A 20,732-nucleotide genomic window follows, 5' to 3' on the forward strand; every position below is an offset into this window, starting at 1 on the left:
GGGAAGGATTCACATTCCGACGGCCTCAGATGCCCTTTGCTTCCCTCTGGCTGTGCTATAAATCTGCGCGCCTGGCTGTGTGTCTTGCGTCGAGAGAAGAATGTGGCTGTGCCCTTGGAGCGCGTCGCCCGCGCGGCCCTCTCATGCAGACGGCGGGGCCGTTATTGTAGAATACCCGTAGTCCTTTCCGTCAGCCCCGCCGGCCTGCCTGTGCGGCTGTCTCGCTCGGCCTGGCCTGGCCTGCCTCCTTCCCCGCTAGACTCCCGGGGCGAACGCTTGGCGCTGCTGGCTCTGTGTCTGTGTGTGTCTGTCTCTCTCTTGGTGAGGAGAAACGCATGCGTACAACTCCCCGCTCCACTCCTCCACCAGCCTAGCCGCAGGAAACCAGCTGGCTGCTGCTGGCCTGCATCAGGGGAGCTGAGCGGGTTAAACCCTGGGCTTGGGGTGTGTGTGTGGGGGGGGAGAGACATCTCAGGGTGAGAAGTGTGAATTCCTCACAGTCTGTCTGACAGCTATAAAACCGACTAAAGCTGACTTGGGAAAGCCACTAGGCAGCTCCTCCTCGCTGGAAACCCAGGCTCTTTGGCTGCCCTTTGAAGTTTGAGGAGAGAGAGAGAGAGGGAGGGAGGGAGGGAGAGAGAGAGTTTGTGTGTCTGCAGCTCCTGCTCCTCCTTTTGCTGCTGCTGCTGCTGTTGCTGCTACTCACTCTTCCCCCCACACACAAGCCTTTGCACCTGGTGTCTGGAGCATCTTCAGCCTTAAAACAAACCCCTTGCACCTTGCTGGCACTTCCCAATTTTTCAAGGTATGGCTTATTTATTGTACTTTCATGGCAATGATACACACGTTTTTAAATATATTGATTTAGAAGAAGAAAAAAAAAGAAACCAAAACAAGAAAAGACAACCCTTTCCCCCCAAACCAAGCAAAAACTTGCTGAAGTGCCAGAAAAGTAACCAGCCCCTTTAGGTTCAGAGAGGCTGGTTTCCCCACCTGGATTCCTCGCTTTGGAGCTAGGTTAGACTTTGTTGGAGTCATGTTATGTATCAGGAGACAGTTATATAACCTTGTAGAATTATTGGATGGGAAAGACGTTAAAGCTGTCTCTCTCTGCTTTGCCATTAGGACACTGGATTTCTCTCCTGTCCATAGACTCATTGATTTGTCCTTCAGTTTTTGATAGGTTTTTATTTTAGCTGGGGTTTTCTCTCCTACTCTGCTCCCTTAAAGATTTGGTTTATTTTTTTGACTGAACAAAGGATAACCCCATAGCAAGTTGTTTTATTGGCTTTGGCCCAGCAGTGTCTGGAAGTCTTAATGAAAACCAAGTGTAAGGCAAGTCGCAGCCACCTGTCCCCGGGACACACAGCCAAGAACTCTGGACTTCAATTAATCAGTGGACTCAGCTTTGGAAACCATCTTCAGAATATTAAGTCAATACACAGCGTGGTGGGGGAGGGGAGGAGGAGGAATTAGAAAATTAACTGATGATCCCGTTAAATGAGACACCAGCCAAATTTGTGGTGACTTTACCCCTAGGGCAAGGTTCCCAAAACTACTAGAAAAGCTCAGGTGGGGAAATGGGGAGAGTATGTAAGGGGTGGAAGAGACACTTTTATGCTCCAGACCTGATTGCAATCTTTCCCCCCCTCTCCCATGGGCAGTCTGGGTCTCACTTATCTTCCCACTTTATTGAATATTTACTTTTTAAGGGAAGTCTAGTGTAGGAGAGAGGTTTTTCCTTTCAAACATGTGGTGCTTTGATTGCCCTGAAACATGATTTCCTGAACTTGCTCATCTCTGTCTTCCACAGTGGGGGGTTCCACTTCACTCTAAAATGACTTAGGGTATTCCACTGCATTTTCTTTAAAGTCATGTCATTCTGGGGTGCTGGGTTTTCTTTTACCCTTCCTTCCAGAGATTCTGCAGGGGACAGAAACGAAAGGCTGATATTTGTGATTTTAACTTTGGAGGATTTCTTTGCTATAGGAACAGACTTTTCCATCCACAGGAACTAGAGTAGAACAAGAGGAACTGCTATTGAAAAAAGGAAAAATAAGGGCTGTCAATTGTAATCCCTTTTTCATTTTAATTATTGAGTGACAGGGCTGTAGCAGAAAATATTCCAATGATCTTGCTTTTTAAATGTCCAGCCATTTCTTCTTCTTCAATGCTTCCTGCACAGCATTTGCAACGCTTCACTCAACTTATAAAAACACCGACATGCTCTACATTTTGGCTAATTCTCTTGCTGTCAACTGCTTTCATGCAATTCTTTCAGAGACAGATCCTCAGCTGGTGTAAATCGATGTGAATCCATTGTCTTCAGTGGACACACACTGGTGATGGAGGGACTAACAGTGAAAATAAATTAGACTAACTGCCACACTGAGAGGGACATTGATCTCAAATGGAGCGACATCGATTTACACCCGTTGAACATCTGCCCCTATATTTTCTTTTAATTAATTAACTGTATAGCAATTGTGGCCACTGTAAAAGTTCACCAGTCCTTTTTACAAGGTCGTGGTTCTTGCTAGTAAACAAACCCCTATTCTTGTTGATGATCACTGTTATTTTGCCTATTGGTGATGATGCAATAAAACAGGATAGTTGACGCTGTGTCTTCTATCTATCCCAAAGCGCAGTGGCTCTGACACTGTAATATTGATCTCATCTCTAAAAATCTGCCGTTAATGAAATTACACCAGCGTTTTGAATGGCATACATTTGGGCCTGTTGCTTTACAGAATGAAAATAATTAAATGGCGCTGGAGCAGCATCTTCATCTGTGAAAGTTCTCACCTGAAGGGGACCCTGGCCATTGTCCTCTTTGTAGGAAACATTGCCTTTGTGATATCTCAGGTAAGTGTAGCAACTTGGCAGGTAAAATGCTGGTGCTGAAAGGATAGCTCCATGTTTACCTGGCAGACTGGTTTCTGAGCTCCCAAAAGGAAATAGGCATGTCCCATTAAGCCCAGGTATTCTCCAGCACACAGGTCTTGTTTTTACGCTGTGTTTTAGAATCTGCAAGCAAAGACTCTTGAACATATGCGTTAGTTATTCCATTGGCAGGTTCTCCTTCTGCAACTTGGATCTCATTAAGAGGGATCTCACCTTATCCCCAGTGTTTACAGAAAATGACACATAATTTTGCATGTTCGTTAGGTGGAACAGTTCCTTCTCCCGGTTCTTGTTCAGTTGCTAGATTTTTTGATTCCTTTTCATAGAACGTCCTTATCCTTGCTCAAGAAAACACAGAATTTATTGAACTCCATAGCCAGGAGAGTGGATGGAAACAACCCCCCCAATGAAAAATTAATCTTCTAGCCCCATGGAGATGATAAATCCTATGTTTATTGAGAAAGACTCTTGCTATGCATGTGCAGAGTGGTAGTGGCAATACATTAAAATCCCAGAGCCAGCATAGGGATGGGTGTGGATGGGCGGGAATGGTGGCAGAGCCATTGATAGCATTCCCGCCTGCTGCACCCTGATGGAAGCAGTGTGCATCACCCTGGCACCTGCTAACAGCAGTGTCATCAAAGGAAAGCTGGGCCCTGGGAACATCTCCCAAAGTGTCAGGCCATGCACCGAAACAGGATGCATTAAGTGCATCCCCAGCCTTTGTAACATCCAGGGAGATGGTTGGGAAGAGATTTTCTGTTCTCTCTTCTACTTCACCACCCATGCATCCACACAAGGCAGGCGAGGGTTTTGCTTTGGGTTTGGAAGGTGCTGTTTCCTTTGCTTTTGTAATTAAACTGAAGAATTGCTATATTGGGTCAGACCAATGGTCTTGCTAGTTCAGTACCCTGTCTCTGACAGGGGCCAGTACCAGAATGTCAGGGGGAGTACACACAACTGGCCAGCTGGAGTGATCCACTCCTGCTTTCTACGCACAGCTTCTGGTAATCAGAAGTTTACAGTTGCCCTGGAGCGTGGGGTCCCATCCTTATCTTAGCTAATAGCCATTGGTGGACCTATCCTCCATGAACTTACCTATTCTTTTTTGAACCCAGTTATACTTTTGACCTTCACAACATCCCACGGCAATGAGTTCCACAGGTTAGTTGTGTGTTGTGTGAAAAAGTACTTCCTCTTGTTTATATTATACCTGCTGCCTATTCATGTCATTGGGTGACCCCTGGTTTTTGTATTGTGGGAAAGAGTAAATAACACTTTTTTCCCCACATCATTCATGACTTTGTAGATCTCTGTCATATCCCCCCTTAGTGGTCTCTTTTTGAAGATGAACAACCCTAATCCTTTTAGTCTCTCCTTGTGTGGAAGCCATTCCATACCCGTTGGTCAACCTAACTCTTCAACATCCTGCGTCTGAATTCAGTGGGGACCAAGGATCAGAATGTACTGAAGAGTTAAGGGTACTGTCTTCATCTGGGAGGTTTTGGAGGCCCCTCCTGACTCATCATAATTCCCATTTTAAGTTAATGGGAATTCTGACTGAGTGAGGACTGAATGGGAAAACCCATGCTTCTGGGTTTTCCCGTTTCCCTGGGAAGTGGGTGGGGAAGGCGTAGAAGTTGCATAAGGCCCCGGATTAGAGCTGGTTGAAAATTTTCTGACAGAACAGTTTTCCATTGGAAAATGCTGATTCCACAAAAATGTTTTGCAGGAATGCGTCGACGTCAACAAAATTTCATTAAAAAAATCAAAATGATTCATTTTAATGGGGTCAAAACATTTAATTTCAACCTTATTGAAATGTTTTGTTTTGATTTTTTGTTTCAAAATTACCTTTGCATTCTGAAATTTATATATTATATTATACTTATTATAATAAAGTAAAAATCAAAATGAAATGGTTAGACTGACCTGAAACATTTTTGCAGAAAATGCCATGTCATGGGAGTTTCCGAATGTTGACGTTTCATTCCAATTTGGAACAAAAACATATTTTGAAATTGTGGAATTTCCCACGAGACGGCACTTCCAGTTCCTGCACAGCTCTACCCCCAGTGTAGTGGGAAATGCTGTGTCTCTTCTGTGTATAGGGGTCCATGCCATGGAGAAGCCACTCACGTAGACTCCTCATCCCCTGTGCGCTGTGATTCTGTGCACGAGTGTGCAGCATGGGGTGGGTTGAGCAGAACATGGCCTGTGAGCTGCATGGATCCACCACACAGCGGAGCGGCACGGCAGGCCGCAGTTACTGCTACCATTATGCTTGGATACTATGGTGATGGGTGCTATAGAAAACCCCAAGATTTCTACAGGCAGACTGTTCAGAGGCTCCATGCCCTGTTCCGCAGTTGGAGGGTGATCCCATTCCTCTAATACGCTCACCTTTCCCCCACTCAGAGCCCTCTCGCTTGGACTTTGCCCCCGCCAATCCAGTTTTGGCCCTGAGCGTGGTCTGCTGTCTTGGGGCCTGGTATCACTGAGTGCAGAACTCCTAGTCAAGCTAACTCAGCCGTGTAAATGTTTAACGCCTCTTCTCTTCTGAACATGAATGCCCGGCATTGCGAATAGGATAACGCGCAGACGTCCAACAGCCTTGAGGAAGGAGCAGATGTCACGGCATACTGGTGGGGGGAATGGACTAAATGGACAGCATGCACAAGAACCTGTGGGGGAGGTGTCAAATCCCAGGAGAGGCATTGCCTCCGGCAGAGGTACTGTCAAAATAATTAAGTGACACACATGTACTACGTGGGTAGAAGATTGTAACACCATCTACCTGACCTGTTAGGCAAACTGCACAAAATTCTGCTCTCGGTCACATTCTGGCAACCCCACTGAAATCTGTGGACGTTAGCCTTCATATCCCAGAGGTGAATTTGGTCCAGTAAATTACACCGTAGCAAACATGTCATTCGTGAAATGTGCTGGATTGAAAGCCCTGGAGAATGAACATCTCTGTCTGTCCACAGAACAGAGACGCACACACAAGCTTCCTGCCATTGTGCTTCAGTCCTGAGCAGGAAGGGCCCCCTCTGAGGATGAGAAGGCTGTCGCCTTGCTCTGTCCATTCAATGACCCTGCGGCCTGTCTGCTCATGCAACCAAACAGAGTGTCTGTCAGTGCCAGTGAGACTGGGTGTTTTTATGATGTGGATGTTTGTCTTCTAGGAGCTGGGCAAAAACACTATCTCATTCCTCTCAAGCCACTAAATTAATAGAGTCATAGATTTTAGAGCCATAAGGGACCATTAGATCATCTAGTCTCACCTCCTGTATAACATAAGTCAGGGAATTTCATGAAGTTATTCCTGTATGTGCTCAATAACTTGTGTTGACTAAAGCATATAATCCCACAAAAGATCTGTCTGTCTATCTATCACCGTTCAAGGTGTACTCAGTGTGCTGAGCTCCTTTGAGAGCCTGTCCACTGATTTGGGTGCCCAAAGGGAGCTGAGCACTTTTGAAAACCCGGGTGTGGGTGCTGAACCCTTCTGAAATTGCGAGTGATGAAGTGCAAAATATAAAAATCAGATCTTGCTTTCATCCCCAAAATCTCCAAATGCTTCACAGAATCTATCTATCTATCTATCTATCACATTTCATGTCTAAATAGAGTAATTAACAAAAATCTGTGGTGGCTTGAACTGTAACTTAACAGTTAAGTAGAAGCACCCACTGAACTAGATTGCCTTTGGGACAAGGCCTGACTTCTTTTTTAGTAAATGTTCATGGCACCTCACACAGTGGGGCCCCAGCACACTGGAGCCTCTGGGCGCTGCTGTAATAAACTTAATAAGCAATGATAATAATTGAAGTAAATGGCACCTTTGTCATAGACTTCAATGGGATCATGGTTTAAGGCATTGCCACTATTTACGGGAACCCCTACAAAAAACAGGGAATGTAGATTTTATTTGTTAAAGATTATAACCCCATGTCTAACCAACATTTCTTTATTCAGAAGAAAGTCAGTGAGTGGGCTTGCTAATAAAACTTGCACTGGGACATCCAAAAGATACCAGCTCTGCAAAGTACAAGTAAGAATATTCTTTTCTCATGGGAAATGTTCCAAATAATATATTTTTAATCCTGATCCCTGGATTCAGGGGACATTCAGGGGAGCATTGGGAGTGCTTGCATCACCCTAATGGAGGCAGGGAGGAGGTGGAGCCAGGAACCTGCCCATCTTTTTAGATTAACACAACAGTATTTCTGGGTAGCTGGGAAACTGACAGGCGTTCATCTTGTCACATATCCAAAACCAAGTGACTGTATTTTGATTCTTGGCTTTCGATGACTCCCATTACTGCAATATCTGAACACCACACAGGACCCCTTTGTGGTAGGGAAGCGGCATTGTCCCCCATTTGACAGACAGGGGGATTGAGGCACAGAAAGATGAAGTGACTTGGCCTCATTCGCAGAGTTAGTCTGTAGAAGAGCTGGAAACAGAATCCAGCTCAGCATCTTAGCCAGTTATAGCCCGTGGGTGGTGGTAGCAGCTGCCCCCCTTAAGTGGGGATTTTGTTTGGTGGAACTGCCTCTTTCCTTGCCCCCGGATTGTGGGACCACAGAGAAAGTTTCAGTCAGTGCCTGCACAGTCTCCCACCTCCCCCTGCACCAGCGTCGCTGTGTGTCAGGTGCTCTGATGACAACTATGGTGGGAGCAGAAGGAGCTGAGCTACCTTGCAGAAGGCTCTCAGCCCTTTTCAGTATTAGGCCCTTTAAGACATAGGCCTGCGCCAGGCTCCATGGCCTGGAGCAGGCCGTGCAATGCTAATTGTGGAAGCGGCCAGTTGAGGTGTGCCAGAAAGCTTTCCTGCGTTTTGTTTTCATCAGGATATTAATGTATCCCATTCTAGGAGTGCCCTCCTACCGGAAGGAGCTTTCGAGAGGAACAGTGTTCATCATTTAACTCCCATGTGTATAACGGAAGAACGTATCAATGGAAACCTTTATATCCTGGTAACAAGACATGCTTTGTGTGTTCAATAGCACTTAGCCAAAATATTTTGATAGTTACAATGCTGTATCCTTCAGGAAGACTCAGGGACACCACCTGCCCAGGCTCAAAGGAGCATTCTGCAGCCACAAAGCACTTTTTTTAAAAAAAATTACAAATTAGCTCAAAGGCTGGATCCTGCAGTCCTCTCTCGGGCAAAACTCCCATTGACTTCGTGAGTTTGGACTTGCAGGCTTGAGTGTTAAAGAAGCTGGTTTGCCCAAGCTAAATGTCCAATGAAGAGTTTAGTGTGGCCATGGAATTGACTCATTTCGTTTCAGTGACATTTGGTCTCACGCACAGACGTCACCTCTGTAAATAGCTCTCTGTTTTATCTAGTGTCACTGAAATGAAACGAGTCAATTCAATGGTTACATAGGATAAAACTTTTTAAATTGCCTATGTGGCCTTGGAGCCTACATCCCATGTTCATAAATGACTCAGGTACTTAGCTATAGATTTTTCCATCAGACTTTGGCTCCTAAGGACCAGATTTTTAAAGGTATTTAGGCACCTACAGATGCAGATAGGACTGAGTGGGATTTTCAAAAGCATCTAGGCATTAACTCCCATTGACTTCAGTGAAAGTTAGGCACTTCTGAAAATTCCAGAAGTCCCTGTCTGCATCTTCAGTTGCTTGGATAGCTTTGAAAATGATCTTTGATAATCTGGCCCCATGTGCCTAAGGCTCAGATTTTTAAAGGTATTTAGTTGTTGTGCTCAGCATTGCAATGCCTCACTGATTTAGGAGTCTAAATCTCATTTTCAAAATAAGAGTTAGGCTCCTAAATCAGTGAGGCATTGCAACACTGAACACGGCAACACCTAAATACTGTCAACAACCTGGGTCTAAGTCTCTTTTGAAAATGGGAGTTCGGGTCCCAAGGCGCTTTTGAAAATGTTACCCATCATGATTGGGCCTTGTCTGGGGGTGCCAGGAGAACCCTTGTGTCAGTCTGTGCAAAAGCCAGGGACATTCAGGGGAGCATTGGGAGTGCTTGCATCACCCTAAAGGAGGCAGGGAGGAGGTGGAGCCAGGAACCTGCCCATCCTTTTACATTAGGAGTGGAGCAAGATGCACCATCCAAAAAGAAGGTGCAGCGTGCAGACCTTCTGTACATAGCAGGGAGCAGTTGTGCCTCATGCCTTCTCTTTGTCCTGCCTGCAGTGATACAAGTCCATGATGCACCCCAACCCCTGCCCAGGTCAGGCCTGTCTGGTAGAATTTGGCCCATAATATGAAGGTGGATAAATGATTCATAATCAATAATTTCTTTGTCCAATTTTGCCTCTTTCCTGTGGCCAGGTGGAAATTTCCACAAATATATTCACTATTGGAAATTATTCACCCAATAGTTTCAGTGAATAATTCTTGATCTGTAGCTGGTATGCAAGCAGCTCATTGTGAGATTCGGAAAAGGGTATTTTGAAATTCATGCTGTTTTAATGGGACATAAAGGTCAGCTGGTATATTTCTGTTCCCTGACTAGTTGTGTGTAACTCTTAGAATCAGGTTGCTGGAGCAAACATGAATTTGAAATTTGTTTCAGTGAATGTTCCTGTCAGTGGATTTAGCCACCTGGATATCTGTGGAAAGCAAATGCAGCTGGGGGTCTGGGGTGGGGGTGCATACAGCCCAAATTAATTCATTAACAAATTCAAATTAAAACTTGTCAAAGAGTTTGCAGTGCTTGTCCATATACAGCTGTAAATCTTATTTTATCTCTGTGTTAGTCTACCTATTTAATCTCCATAGATATAAAAGAATATATTAATATATAGTTATTAGATATATAACATTGTGTATATGTATGACATAGCTATATATCACATATAGATATATTAAAGCACACTTTTGTATTATACTGCAACCCCTTACACAGGTGAGTAGTCCTTACTCCTGCAAGTAATCCCATGGATTGATGTTAGCTCTATAGTTTATAAATACATAGATTTTTCAAAGCTGCCTTGGAGATGCCCATCCTCTAAGCAGCTTTGAAAATTCTCAGCCATAATGTATATATAATTGATAACATTAGTGCATGGTATGACTTGCAGGAGGTAAGGACCACTTCCCAGTGCAAGGATTTGCAATGCTGGGCCTGTCATGTTATCAGAACTGCAATCCCTAATCTAGTTTCCAAACCCTGGAGATGGTAGCTCCTGAAATGTGGCTAACCGTGCAGTTCATCATCCCATTGATGTTGTTATCTCTCTTAGCAGACATTAGTTGACATTGGTAGGATGAATGATTGTGTTTCTCCTGTTTTGAATCTATGTTTATATCCTTTCCCCTTAGATGACTATGTTCACATTTCTAGCAAGCCCTGTGACCTCCATTGCACCACTGTGGATGGTCAGAGACAGTTAATGGTTCAGGCTCGGGATGGAACATCCTGCAAATACACAGATTTCCGAGGGGTTTGCGTGTCTGGAAAATGTGAGGTTGTTAAACATTATAGCAAAAATATTGTCAGTAGCATTCAGAAAATTACCATGGGTGCAATATTTGCCTGGCCCTCAATACTCTATTTACCATTTTTCTAGCCAATTGGATGTGATGGGATTCTATTTTCCACCCACATGTTGGATAAATGTGGGGTTTGCCAAGGGGATGGGAGTAGCTGCACTCATGTCACTGGGAGTTACAGAAAAGGAAATTCTCATCTCGGTAAGACTTTACCTTTCCCCATATTTATAGCGTATGTCTTTTAACATAGCTTTTTTGGTACATTAGTTTCAGTTTCAAAATACTACCAAATGCCTTTTTGTTTTCTGGGGTTCTTTCCTTTTTTCATGTTTTGTCTTTTTTTAAAACTGTCACTCTTATGTTTTAGGACAGGGGAAACCCTTCTTTTAAAGGATACAGGTAACCTAGCAAGGATTGAGAATTACACTGATCCAAAATCTGAGCCTCATTGCACTGAATCTTGGAGCAGCAGAGTTATACAATGGACCAATCTCAGTTATAAGGTCTTATTTCTAGTTACCACTAAAGCTAAGAATAAATGCTTTACAACAATGGGAAGCTAGGATATCTTTGAAAAACTAGGATTCCCAGAGTTAATATAGCATAAAGTGTTGGAGCCTAATTCTTCTTTCACTTACGCCAGTGAAAATTAGGAATAACTCCATTAAAATCAATGGTTGACATCCTCAGTTGGTGTGAATCAGCACAGCTCTATTGACTTCAGTGGAGCTACACCAATTTATATCTGCTGAGGATGTGATCCAGTAGTTACACTGGTATCAGATCAATGTAAGAGAGAGGAGAATCAGGCTTGTCATCCCAAATAATTGTGGCTCCTGAGTGACCAGCCAAGAAATGCACCATGGTCCAACTACCAGGCTAGCTGCTGTAGCTAATAAAAGTTTTCAAATAGGCCTTCTTACAACAGTTCATTGTATTTGATCTGCAACCTACAGACTTTAGATGCAGTTATGAAGATCTCAAACACTCAGATATTACCCTTAATACCTTTGAGGCTTTCCCCCTTCTAATCTACCTTTTCCTTGTCCTTCTCCACATCGCAAGGTAGCAGTTCTGTACTTCTGAGGCCATTTTCAAGATCATATTTCAGACTATTTCAAGAAAATAATTCTAGGAACCTGGGATTTTTTCCATACTGGATCAGATAACTGGTTCATTTAGCCCAATATCCTGATTCCAGTTGTGGTCAGCAGGGGTGTCTTTTCATAAGAATTCTGGCAGATGGTAAAGTTGTGTTAGCATGGAGAATGTTACATGGGATTGTATTATAGCTTGGAAAGTCAGTGAAACATACAGATTTATGAAAAGTCTGGGGTGGTACAAACCAAGGTCGGGGGTGTGGGTGGGGAGCAACTGCTGCCCTAATCCCACAGCAAATGGCATCCCTAATGATCAGTACTTGATGCTTCTAAATAAGGTATAACCCCCTCCCCTATAATATTCATAGACAAGTGTGCCCAGATCTATATGGAAGAATAATTTCTTCCTGACCAATATGAGGATCGTTTTACACACTGATGAATATGATTTGATTTTCCTTTTCTAAGTATGTATAACTGTAAATCTTATTATTGATCATAACATTATTCTGATTTAATTGCATGAGAAATATAAATGGAATGAACAGTAGGACACAAACGGTGGGTTCAGAAATACTGTTAGTATTTTTCTTAGTGCAATCAACACAATTGGAGCTACATTATAAGGCAAACGGGTGCTGGTTGACAAATAGTTTTCAAGATCAGTCTCAGTGTGTGAAGGTCCAGTAAAATGTGCCTTTGGGTCTATCTCCACTGCAACCAGGTGTGACTGCAGCATGTGTAGACATACCCAATCTAGCTTTGATCTAGTCATCTGGAATAACACTAGCGGTGAAGCTGCAGCAGCATGGGACAGTCACTTGACTGCATACCCAGGGTCCCTGTGCTGCCATGTCATCATTGCTATTGTTATTTAAGCTAACTAGACCAAAGATAGCTTGCATATGTGTACATGTGCTGTAGTCACACCTCTGACTGCAGCGTAGACAGACTCTTATTCAGAGATTATGGGCCAGATCCTCAACTGGTGCAAACTGACGTTGCTCTGTTGAAGTGGATGAAGTTACGTCAGCTTACTGCTATGGAGGTTTTCACCCCTGGAAAAAGAGGCAGGAAAGCTACCTTATATGGATGGAAGTTAGGAGTAATATGACGGTTATTAATGGCTATCATTTAAAAAATGTAATTGGGAAGGATCAAATGTTCAGAAAGCCATCTTTCCTGAAAAGTGACCAATCTTGATTCTTGAACTCATCTTTGTTCATATTATTGGTTATAAGGTTTTCCTTTCATTAATGTATAGTTTTCCATAGGCTATTCCCTGGTAACACACATTCCTGCTGGAGCCAGAGATATCCAGATAGTAGAACGGAAAAAATCGGCAGATGTTTTGGGTGTGTATAACCTCTTGGTACTTAGCTGAAAATTGTGAGTGTGTGTGTGTGTGCGCGCGCACACGCGTATTTACATTTTTTCTTTGCAAGTAAACGCATTTGTTGAGAATACATTTGCAGACATGGACCAAATCCTCAACTGTTGTAACTCGTCATAGCTCTGTTGAAGTCAATGGAGCTACACTGATTTACTCCTGCTGAGAATCTGGCCCAGGCAGTGCAACATTTTAGTTGCTTTAACTCTGATCCGTTGAACAATGTATATTACTGTTGTTGCAGAGAATTGTACCAGATGCACATCCTTGATCTCAAATAATTGCTGTGCACCTTCATTTCTCTCTTGATCCCATGGAACTTCTGCATCTCAGTGAAAGTACATTGGCTACAGCATGCCCTCAGTAAAAAGCAAATATGATTTAGACATTTGCCTCGTTGATATTGTGGTGGAAGGTGGCTAATGCCCATGACTGAATCCAGGTTTCAGATAGGTACAGGAATTGGATGGTGTGGGCAAATTGACTCTGCTCAAGTAACTCACACATATGCTTCAGCTAGTGTCAAGTTCTGATGCTGCCTTCAAGCTCCATGGTTATTAGAACCATGGCTTAGGTGGCAAGATTTCCATGTGCCAAGAGAAGGATAATCTGTTTCATTTTCTACAAAATGGAACTCCTGGTGCACCGAGTCATGAAACCCCACCCGTTTGTCTACAGCATGTGAAACCTTTATTATTTTAACATGTATATTGGGGCCAAAAGGCCACATTCAGGTTGGGCCCCGTTGTAGGAGGCCCTGTACAAACATGTAATAAATGACAATCCCTGCTTTTTACAGTCTCGCACACATGTAAACAAAATACTGATGTGGAAATAAAGTAACAATGGCAATAAACTTATTATGATACTCATGATGCTGACCGTTGTAAAGCACTTTGAAGTCTATGGATGAAAAGCATTATATGTGAGATAGGTGGTATTATTATTTATTTATTATTATAAAATAAATGTTCATTATGATATTAATGATGTTTTAGGATATTATTATAAAACAAATGTAATAACCTAAGTAAATGTCAGGTATTATCATCATCCAGGAAATAAAGATACTTGAACTTTGTATGGGAAGCAAATAGCAATGATTAAGACGTAATCAGCTTAATCTGAAGCAAGGGAGATTTAGGTTAGATAGTAGGAAAAACTTCTAACTATAAAGATAGTTAAGTACTGGAAAAAGGTTACAAGGGAGGTTGTGGAATCGCTGTCCTTGGGAAGTTTTTAAGAACAGGTTAGATAAACACCCGTCAGGGATAATCTAGGTAGACTTGGTCCTGCCTTAGCGCAGGGGACTAGACTAGATGACCTCTTGAGGTCCCTTCCAGCCCTACATTTCTGTGACTGCATATTTCTTTTGCATTCGATGAAGCTGGTTACCTGCTCTCTCTGTCTTTTTAAGCTGTTGCAGATGAAGCTGGGTACTATTTTTTCAATGGGAATTACAAAGTCGACAGCCCAAAGAACTTCAACATTGCAGGCACGGTGTTCAAGTACAGAAGGCCTATGGATGTTTATGAGACTGGCATAGAATATATCGTCGCCCAGGGGCCGACTAATCAAGGCTTGAATATAATGGTGTGCTCTGGCTTTTTATATTTGCAGGGATACAAATTACAGGAAGAGAACAGTTGAATTCTACTGATTTTTTTCCTCTTGTGTGTTTCGTAACCACATTCGTACCCGTGGTCAAATCCTCGGGATGCAGCCAGTAGCTGAGCTACATTCTGGGGAGCTTTACAGGTGGTTCTTGAATTACAGGTGGGGGCTGGGAAGCTCCCTGACTTCTCACAAATGTTTAAATTAAAGCAAGCCACTTGACAGTCAAGGCCCTCGTATTTCCCCCCTATCATTTGAACACTGTCCAAAGGTTTGGGAGGAAGTTTTCCTCTCCACAGGCCGTAAAACAGTAGCTGTACCACGACTGCAGAGCGGCTTCTTTGCTGCTAATGTGGCCATGTCCCCACTGAGTTTTCTAGCTGTGGCAAAAATGCAATTCAGGGAGGAGACTGTTTGAACATGGCAAACAAGGAGAGGTGAGGCAGGTGAGAACCAAGGTTCTCCAGGCCAGATTCTCCCCTGGGATTGGATGGGTAAGGCCGCAGGGAGCAGAGGTGCAAGCAGCCTGCGACTTCCACTTTACATTGCAGCCCTCAAAGTGGGCAGAGCAGGCCCTTGATGCGGTGGGGTCAGGACAGCTGAGAGTCGCATTGATTTGATGGCTCCCTGGGGAATTTGTAAAGTTTCCCCTTCCCATGGATAAACACCCGCTCAGTAAACTTACTTCCAGCAGGGAAAGACGTTAAAGATTGCATCTTGGGGGTGAGCCTGGCCCCGTGTTGCTGACTAACACGTTGTTTTACTGGCATCACCAGTTCAGAGAGAACACGGGAGCCTTTCAGATGCAGATCTGGCTTTAAATAATGAATGCTGGTTTATTAAATTATCATTCTGGATGGATGACAAGCCTGGGCATGGGCAGGGGAGGGGGTGGGGGAGTTTGTCTATTCTTCTGCTTGGCATTAGTATCTCAGTCAACTGAAAAGGGGAAGACAATTGGGCCATCAAACAAAAAACTACCCAAATCTTAAAACACAATATTACTGCTATTATGAGTTCCACTGCAAGGAAAGGAAAGAAATTCATCCTTACGCAGAGAGCCTGCAAACCAGCCATGCATGCCTTAAATAGTGCATGGGCCTCTTTACGGGGTGAATTTCACCCTCTGAGCCAAATTCTGTCCTGGGTTCCCTATACATGGCTTGCATTGAAGACACTGGAAACCCCTTTATATCCCAGGGAAATTATTAGTAAATAGCCATGGGACTGCAGGTGCCTTGAGAATTTTCTCTAGCACCGCATTACCAGATGTTTCTTTTCTTTTCTTTTTTTCCAGAAGGGATAATGGTAATAATTATGATGGATTTCAAGGTCTGTGCAGCTTTTTATTCAACCCCTCAGGGTTTAAGTGAGACTTAAATGGTGCACTGCCTTTGTGCCAGCCCTCTGCACAAGGGTGAATTCCCCCCACCTCCACGGGTTTTACAATGATCAGAATTGCTGGATGATTAATTCATAGCACATAATTCATTGGGAAACTGAGTTTTGTTTTCTGTTGGCCAATTGTCTGTGGGCAGCTGACGATTTTTTCAGAATGATTCATAATTACCAAAGTCTTTCCTCACACCTTTCATGTGAAGATCGCCAAGCACTTAAGAGAAAAAAATTGTAAAGTATCATTATCCTCATTATACAGACTGGATGAATGAGGCACAGAGGGGATAAGTGGCTTGCCCAAGTCCTTACGGTCAGTCAGTGGAAGAGCTAGGACTAGGACCTAGATTTCCCAATCTAATGCTGTATCTACTGAGCAACACTGCCAAATAATTTATGATAAATTGCTGTGGTGCCAGTTACAATAGATCTATGATATGAACTGATTCCCTAGCAATATGGCAAAAGGCACATTAAAAATGGATAGATGCTAACCAGCAGCCATTTGGCGACAATAAGGCAAAGTGTAGAATTCTATGCCAAATATACATTACATCTTGGTTAATAGTAATTTAATTTGCTTTGTTTAGGTATGGAACCAAAATGGCAAGAACCCATCCATAACATTTGAATATACTCTTCTAAGGAAGCCACATTCAAAAGTTATTCAGCCTATCTACTACACCTTTTCTGAATCCGAGAGCGAGGAAAGCAGAGAGTTTGATGGAGAAGTGCCTTTGGGGTTTAGCCAGCGCAATGCAAGCTACTTCGGCAAACTCTCCAGGGAAAGGATAGATTTGGCAAACCAGGTGTTTGGAAGGCAGGACACTGAGGAAGACCTGAACTTGAGCAAAGGTCAGGAAACCAATGAAGTTTATGAAAGAGCAGAAGCAATTGACTGTGAACCGAAACTGAAGGGCAAACAACCCAAAGGTAAGGAGGAGGCCTGGACCTTGAATGCCGCTTTTCCGAGTTTTTGATGAGACGAATTCTGCTTCCTTGGTTAATTTTTTTGGAATCCTGGGAGAACTCGTAAAAATGTCTCTGCCTGTCCATCCTCTTTGCCCGGAGGGCGCTGGTTTCTGGCGGGGCCGTAGGGATGGCTGCAGTTGCACATCCCAGCTGCAGGGGGCCATGGCGGTATTTGCTTGCAGGCTGCCTTTCTATCTCCCTCTTCCCAATGCTCAGGACGCAGCTCCACTAGGTTCTTCCCCCAGCCCTCAACCCAACACCCCCCCTACACCCACCCAGAACCCCCACCCAACCCAGCACCTCTCGCCTCCCACCCAACTCACCCCCATCCAGCACCCAAACCTCCTCCATTCAACCCAGCACCTCCTTTCACCCACCCAGAACCCCCTAACCCCACCCAACCCAGCACCCCTCATCTCCCACTCAACCCAGGACTCCTCATCCCTCATCCAATCCGCCCCCACCCAGCACCCCCCTACACCCAGCCAACCCAGCACCCCTCACCTCCCACCCAACTCACCCCAACCCAGCACCCAAACCTCCTCCATTCAACCCAGCATCTCCTTACACCCACCCAGAACCCCCTACCTCCACCCAACCCAGCACCCCTCATCTCCCACTCAACCCAGGACTCCTCATCCCTCATCCAATCCGCCCCCACCCAGCACACCCCTACACCCAGCCAACCCAGCACCCCTCACCTCCCACCCAACTCACCCCAACCCAGCACCCAAACCTCCTCCATTCAACCCAGCATCTCCTTACACCCACCCAGAACCCCCTACCTCCACCCAACCCAGCACCCCTCATCTCCCACTCAACCCAGGACTCCTCATCCCTCATCCAATCCGCCCCCACCCAGCACACCCCTACACCCTGCCAACCCAGCACCCCTCACCTCCCACCCAACTCACCCCAACCCAGCACCCAAACCTCCTCCATTCAACCCAGCATCTCCTTACACCCACCCAGAACCCCCTACCTCCACCCAACCCAGCACCCCTCATCTCCCACTCAACCCAGGACTCCTCATCCCTCATCCAATCCGCCCCCACCCAGCACACCCCTACACCCTGCCAACCCAGCACCCCTCACCTCCCACCCAACTCAGCTGCCCCAGCACCCCTACCCCCCAGGTTCTCCCTACACCCACCCAGAACCCCTCTACCCCCACCCAACACAGCACCCCTCACCTCCCACCCAACTCACCCCAACCCAGCACCTCCTACACCCACCCAACCTGGCACCCCTCACCTCCCACCCAACTCACCCCCACATAGAACCCCCTACCCCCACCCAGCACCCAAACCTCCTCCACTCAACCCAGTACCTCCCTAAGCCACCCAACCCAGCACTCCTCATCCCCCATCCAATCCACTCCCACCCAGCACCCTCCTACACCCACCCAACCCAGCAGCCCCCATCCAGCACCTACACTCACCCCTGCCCAGCATCCCCCATCCCTACCCAACCCATCTCCACCCAGCTCCCCTCTACACCCTCCTAGCCTGCCCCCACCGAACCCAGCACCATCTCCCTGCACTCCCGCTACCCCAGCACCTCACCCAACCCAGCCCGCAGCCCCTGGTTGTGGGAGGACAGGGAAAGCTGTGGCTTATTCTGTCTTCTCAGTGCTGGACAGAACGTCTGAAGTAGTGGGGAGTGGAGCAAAACCAGAATTTTCCCTTAGCAAAAGCTCTTTCCTGTGACACATGTAACTGGAGAAGCTCTTCAGAACCTGGCAGCTATGAACTCCCAGTCCTCCAGTGTGAGTAAGTGTGATCCACAGGGTCTAACTGCCTGTGAACAACTGCCACAGATACCACCAGCCACTCCCGCTGTCCCTTGACCCAGCTGCACAGACCCATCGCCTGCACTTTCTGCTTCTCCCATCTCCTGTGTTGAGTTTATTTTGTGGTTGTTGTTCCATCCCCCGCTTTGCTCCAATCCAGATTCAAATGCAACCAGGTCTGCTTACCTGACAGACAGAGATGACAGAGACTTTGACTCGCGATTCACCTCCACGGAGTTCCTGTCAGAAAATGCAATTACCGACAAGCTTCTGGACAAAACCTCGGACTCGAAAGAATTAGTTCGGAACATGACCATGAACAGCATCTTTGCCCCAGGGGACCCAATCAATTCCGTGGGCTCGCACATAGACAGCCTTTACGTTGACTACGAAGACAACGAAGGGGTGATGACGTACAGCATCAATGGCACCTACATGGAGCTGAGCAGCGACAAAATAATTAACACTTCATCAGAGACTCAGTTCTCGAATGCTACCGTTACCCTGACCAGCCCCCAAGGGAACAGAACCCACAAAGCCAGGTAGGGGACGCGTTTTTAATAATATTCAATCCCATTGATTTCTGTGCTGTTCTCTCACATGCATTGCACTTAGGGCAGTCCAGGTTACGCATTTTGATCTGTAAGGTAAGTAGGATGAAGACCTCATAAAAGGTTTCTGCAAGAGGTTAATTTGCAAGGAAAATTCAAAAATGCCATCAGGGGAGGGAAAAGAATTGACACCTTAACAAGATAAAAAAGTCACTGTCCACATTAAAGGGACATTGGCCACTGTATTTTTATAGCTTATTGCTCTCTGTCTATTGTCGCATTTCATTAGAGGACTGAACATAATAAAACCTCTTTTCCTACTAATTTTGAGTGCTCTTATTTGACCAACACTTATTTTCCCCTGCTCCCCTTTCCTTGTATTTCTAATGCAGCAGAAGTTGGTATGGCTCCTTTTTGTGTACTTGTGGTTGATTGTCATCCACCAGCATTGTCATTGATGCCAGCAGAAATGTGCAGACAGTAGCTTCAGGGAATCACCTCTGTTAGTTAACTGTTGCTCGAGAGCCAGAGGGGGGAGGATAACAGCTTTTGTGCAGGCCCTACCAAAATAGGTTGGTTTGTTTCTTTGATTTGATTTAATTGCTGAAGAAGCAGTGGTGTTAGTTGATATTTATTAAGCATACGGAAACACTACCTACCAGCTGCTTATTTTGAGCTAGGTCAGATATGGGGCATGAACTACAAAGCCCCTTGACTTGGTGTTTTCTATTGACTCTACTATGAAATGTTATTGGTTGTTAAACAAGGCATAGAGTGTATTTAACAATTATATGTACAGACAGGCAGGGCATGGATTAACGGGGATCTAGGGACACACGGTTCCCCTTGTTAAGTAGTTTACTAAGAAAGGAATTCCCTGTAAGGACTAAATTATGGATCTTCAGCCATTTCCACCCCTATCAAATAGTTATCTTTGGGGCTGACAGTACAGAGAAACAGTATAATTTACTGTAAAATTGGCACCTGTCCTAGTGAGCACACTGCCTTATTAACAGTTACTCTATGTGCTGGGAGATCTGGTGGCAGATGCTGTCCCCTGCCCTAGGCGTGCATTGGGGTTGGAACTGTACAGCAAGGGGCCAAAGGGGTGAATTTCTTGATCACAAGGCCACCATAAGGCAGTCATAAGAGGTCCTGCATTCCCCCTCACAACCACTGGTGCAGGGGCTGCTGGGGATAGGGTCAGGAACACAAGAGGGTGCGTCGGAACAGGAGAGGGCGTCTGTAGCACACGCAGCTAGAGAGATTCTGGGCTATTCTGGACTGCAAAGCAGCCAACAGGCAGCGCTCAGGATGCTGCCATCAATTCGAATACCTCCAGGACAGTTCAGATTTATCCCAGAGGCTGTTTCGGCTCCTGGAGCAGTCCAGAATCCCAAGGGCAAGAAGTGGATTCAAACAACCTTTGCCTGCCCTCCTACTCAATTGTGCCCTCTGTGCTGCGCCCTCGGGAGACACAGTCAGCCTTGGCGTCTGTTCTTGGTCCGGCCATTGATTTACT

At 45.2% G+C, this 20,732-nt stretch overlaps 1 protein-coding gene across 1 annotated transcript in view; it reads left to right on the plus strand.

Annotated features, from left to right (window-relative positions):
• The first annotated feature begins 473 nt into the window (after nt 1–473).
• Nucleotides 474–20,732, plus strand: part of ADAMTSL2 (ADAMTS like 2) — a 46,701-nt gene continuing 26,442 nt past the window's right edge. Inside the window, exons 1-11 of the mRNA XM_074973460.1 lie at nt 474–805; nt 2,751–2,865; nt 5,494–5,636; nt 6,886–6,961; nt 7,787–7,889; nt 10,226–10,371; nt 10,474–10,597; nt 12,771–12,851; nt 14,304–14,479; nt 16,486–16,828; nt 18,820–19,201. Coding sequence (XP_074829561.1) covers nt 2,752–2,865; nt 5,494–5,636; nt 6,886–6,961; nt 7,787–7,889; nt 10,226–10,371; nt 10,474–10,597; nt 12,771–12,851; nt 14,304–14,479; nt 16,486–16,828; nt 18,820–19,201 — 1,688 coding nt within the window. The 5' untranslated portion in view covers nt 474–805; nt 2,751. The remainder of the gene's footprint in view (nt 806–2,750; nt 2,866–5,493; nt 5,637–6,885; nt 6,962–7,786; nt 7,890–10,225; nt 10,372–10,473; nt 10,598–12,770; nt 12,852–14,303; nt 14,480–16,485; nt 16,829–18,819; nt 19,202–20,732) is intronic.

Source organism: Natator depressus, chromosome 16, assembly GCF_965152275.1.
Source record: "Natator depressus isolate rNatDep1 chromosome 16, rNatDep2.hap1, whole genome shotgun sequence".
NCBI classification, from domain to species: domain Eukaryota; kingdom Metazoa; phylum Chordata; order Testudines; family Cheloniidae; genus Natator; species Natator depressus.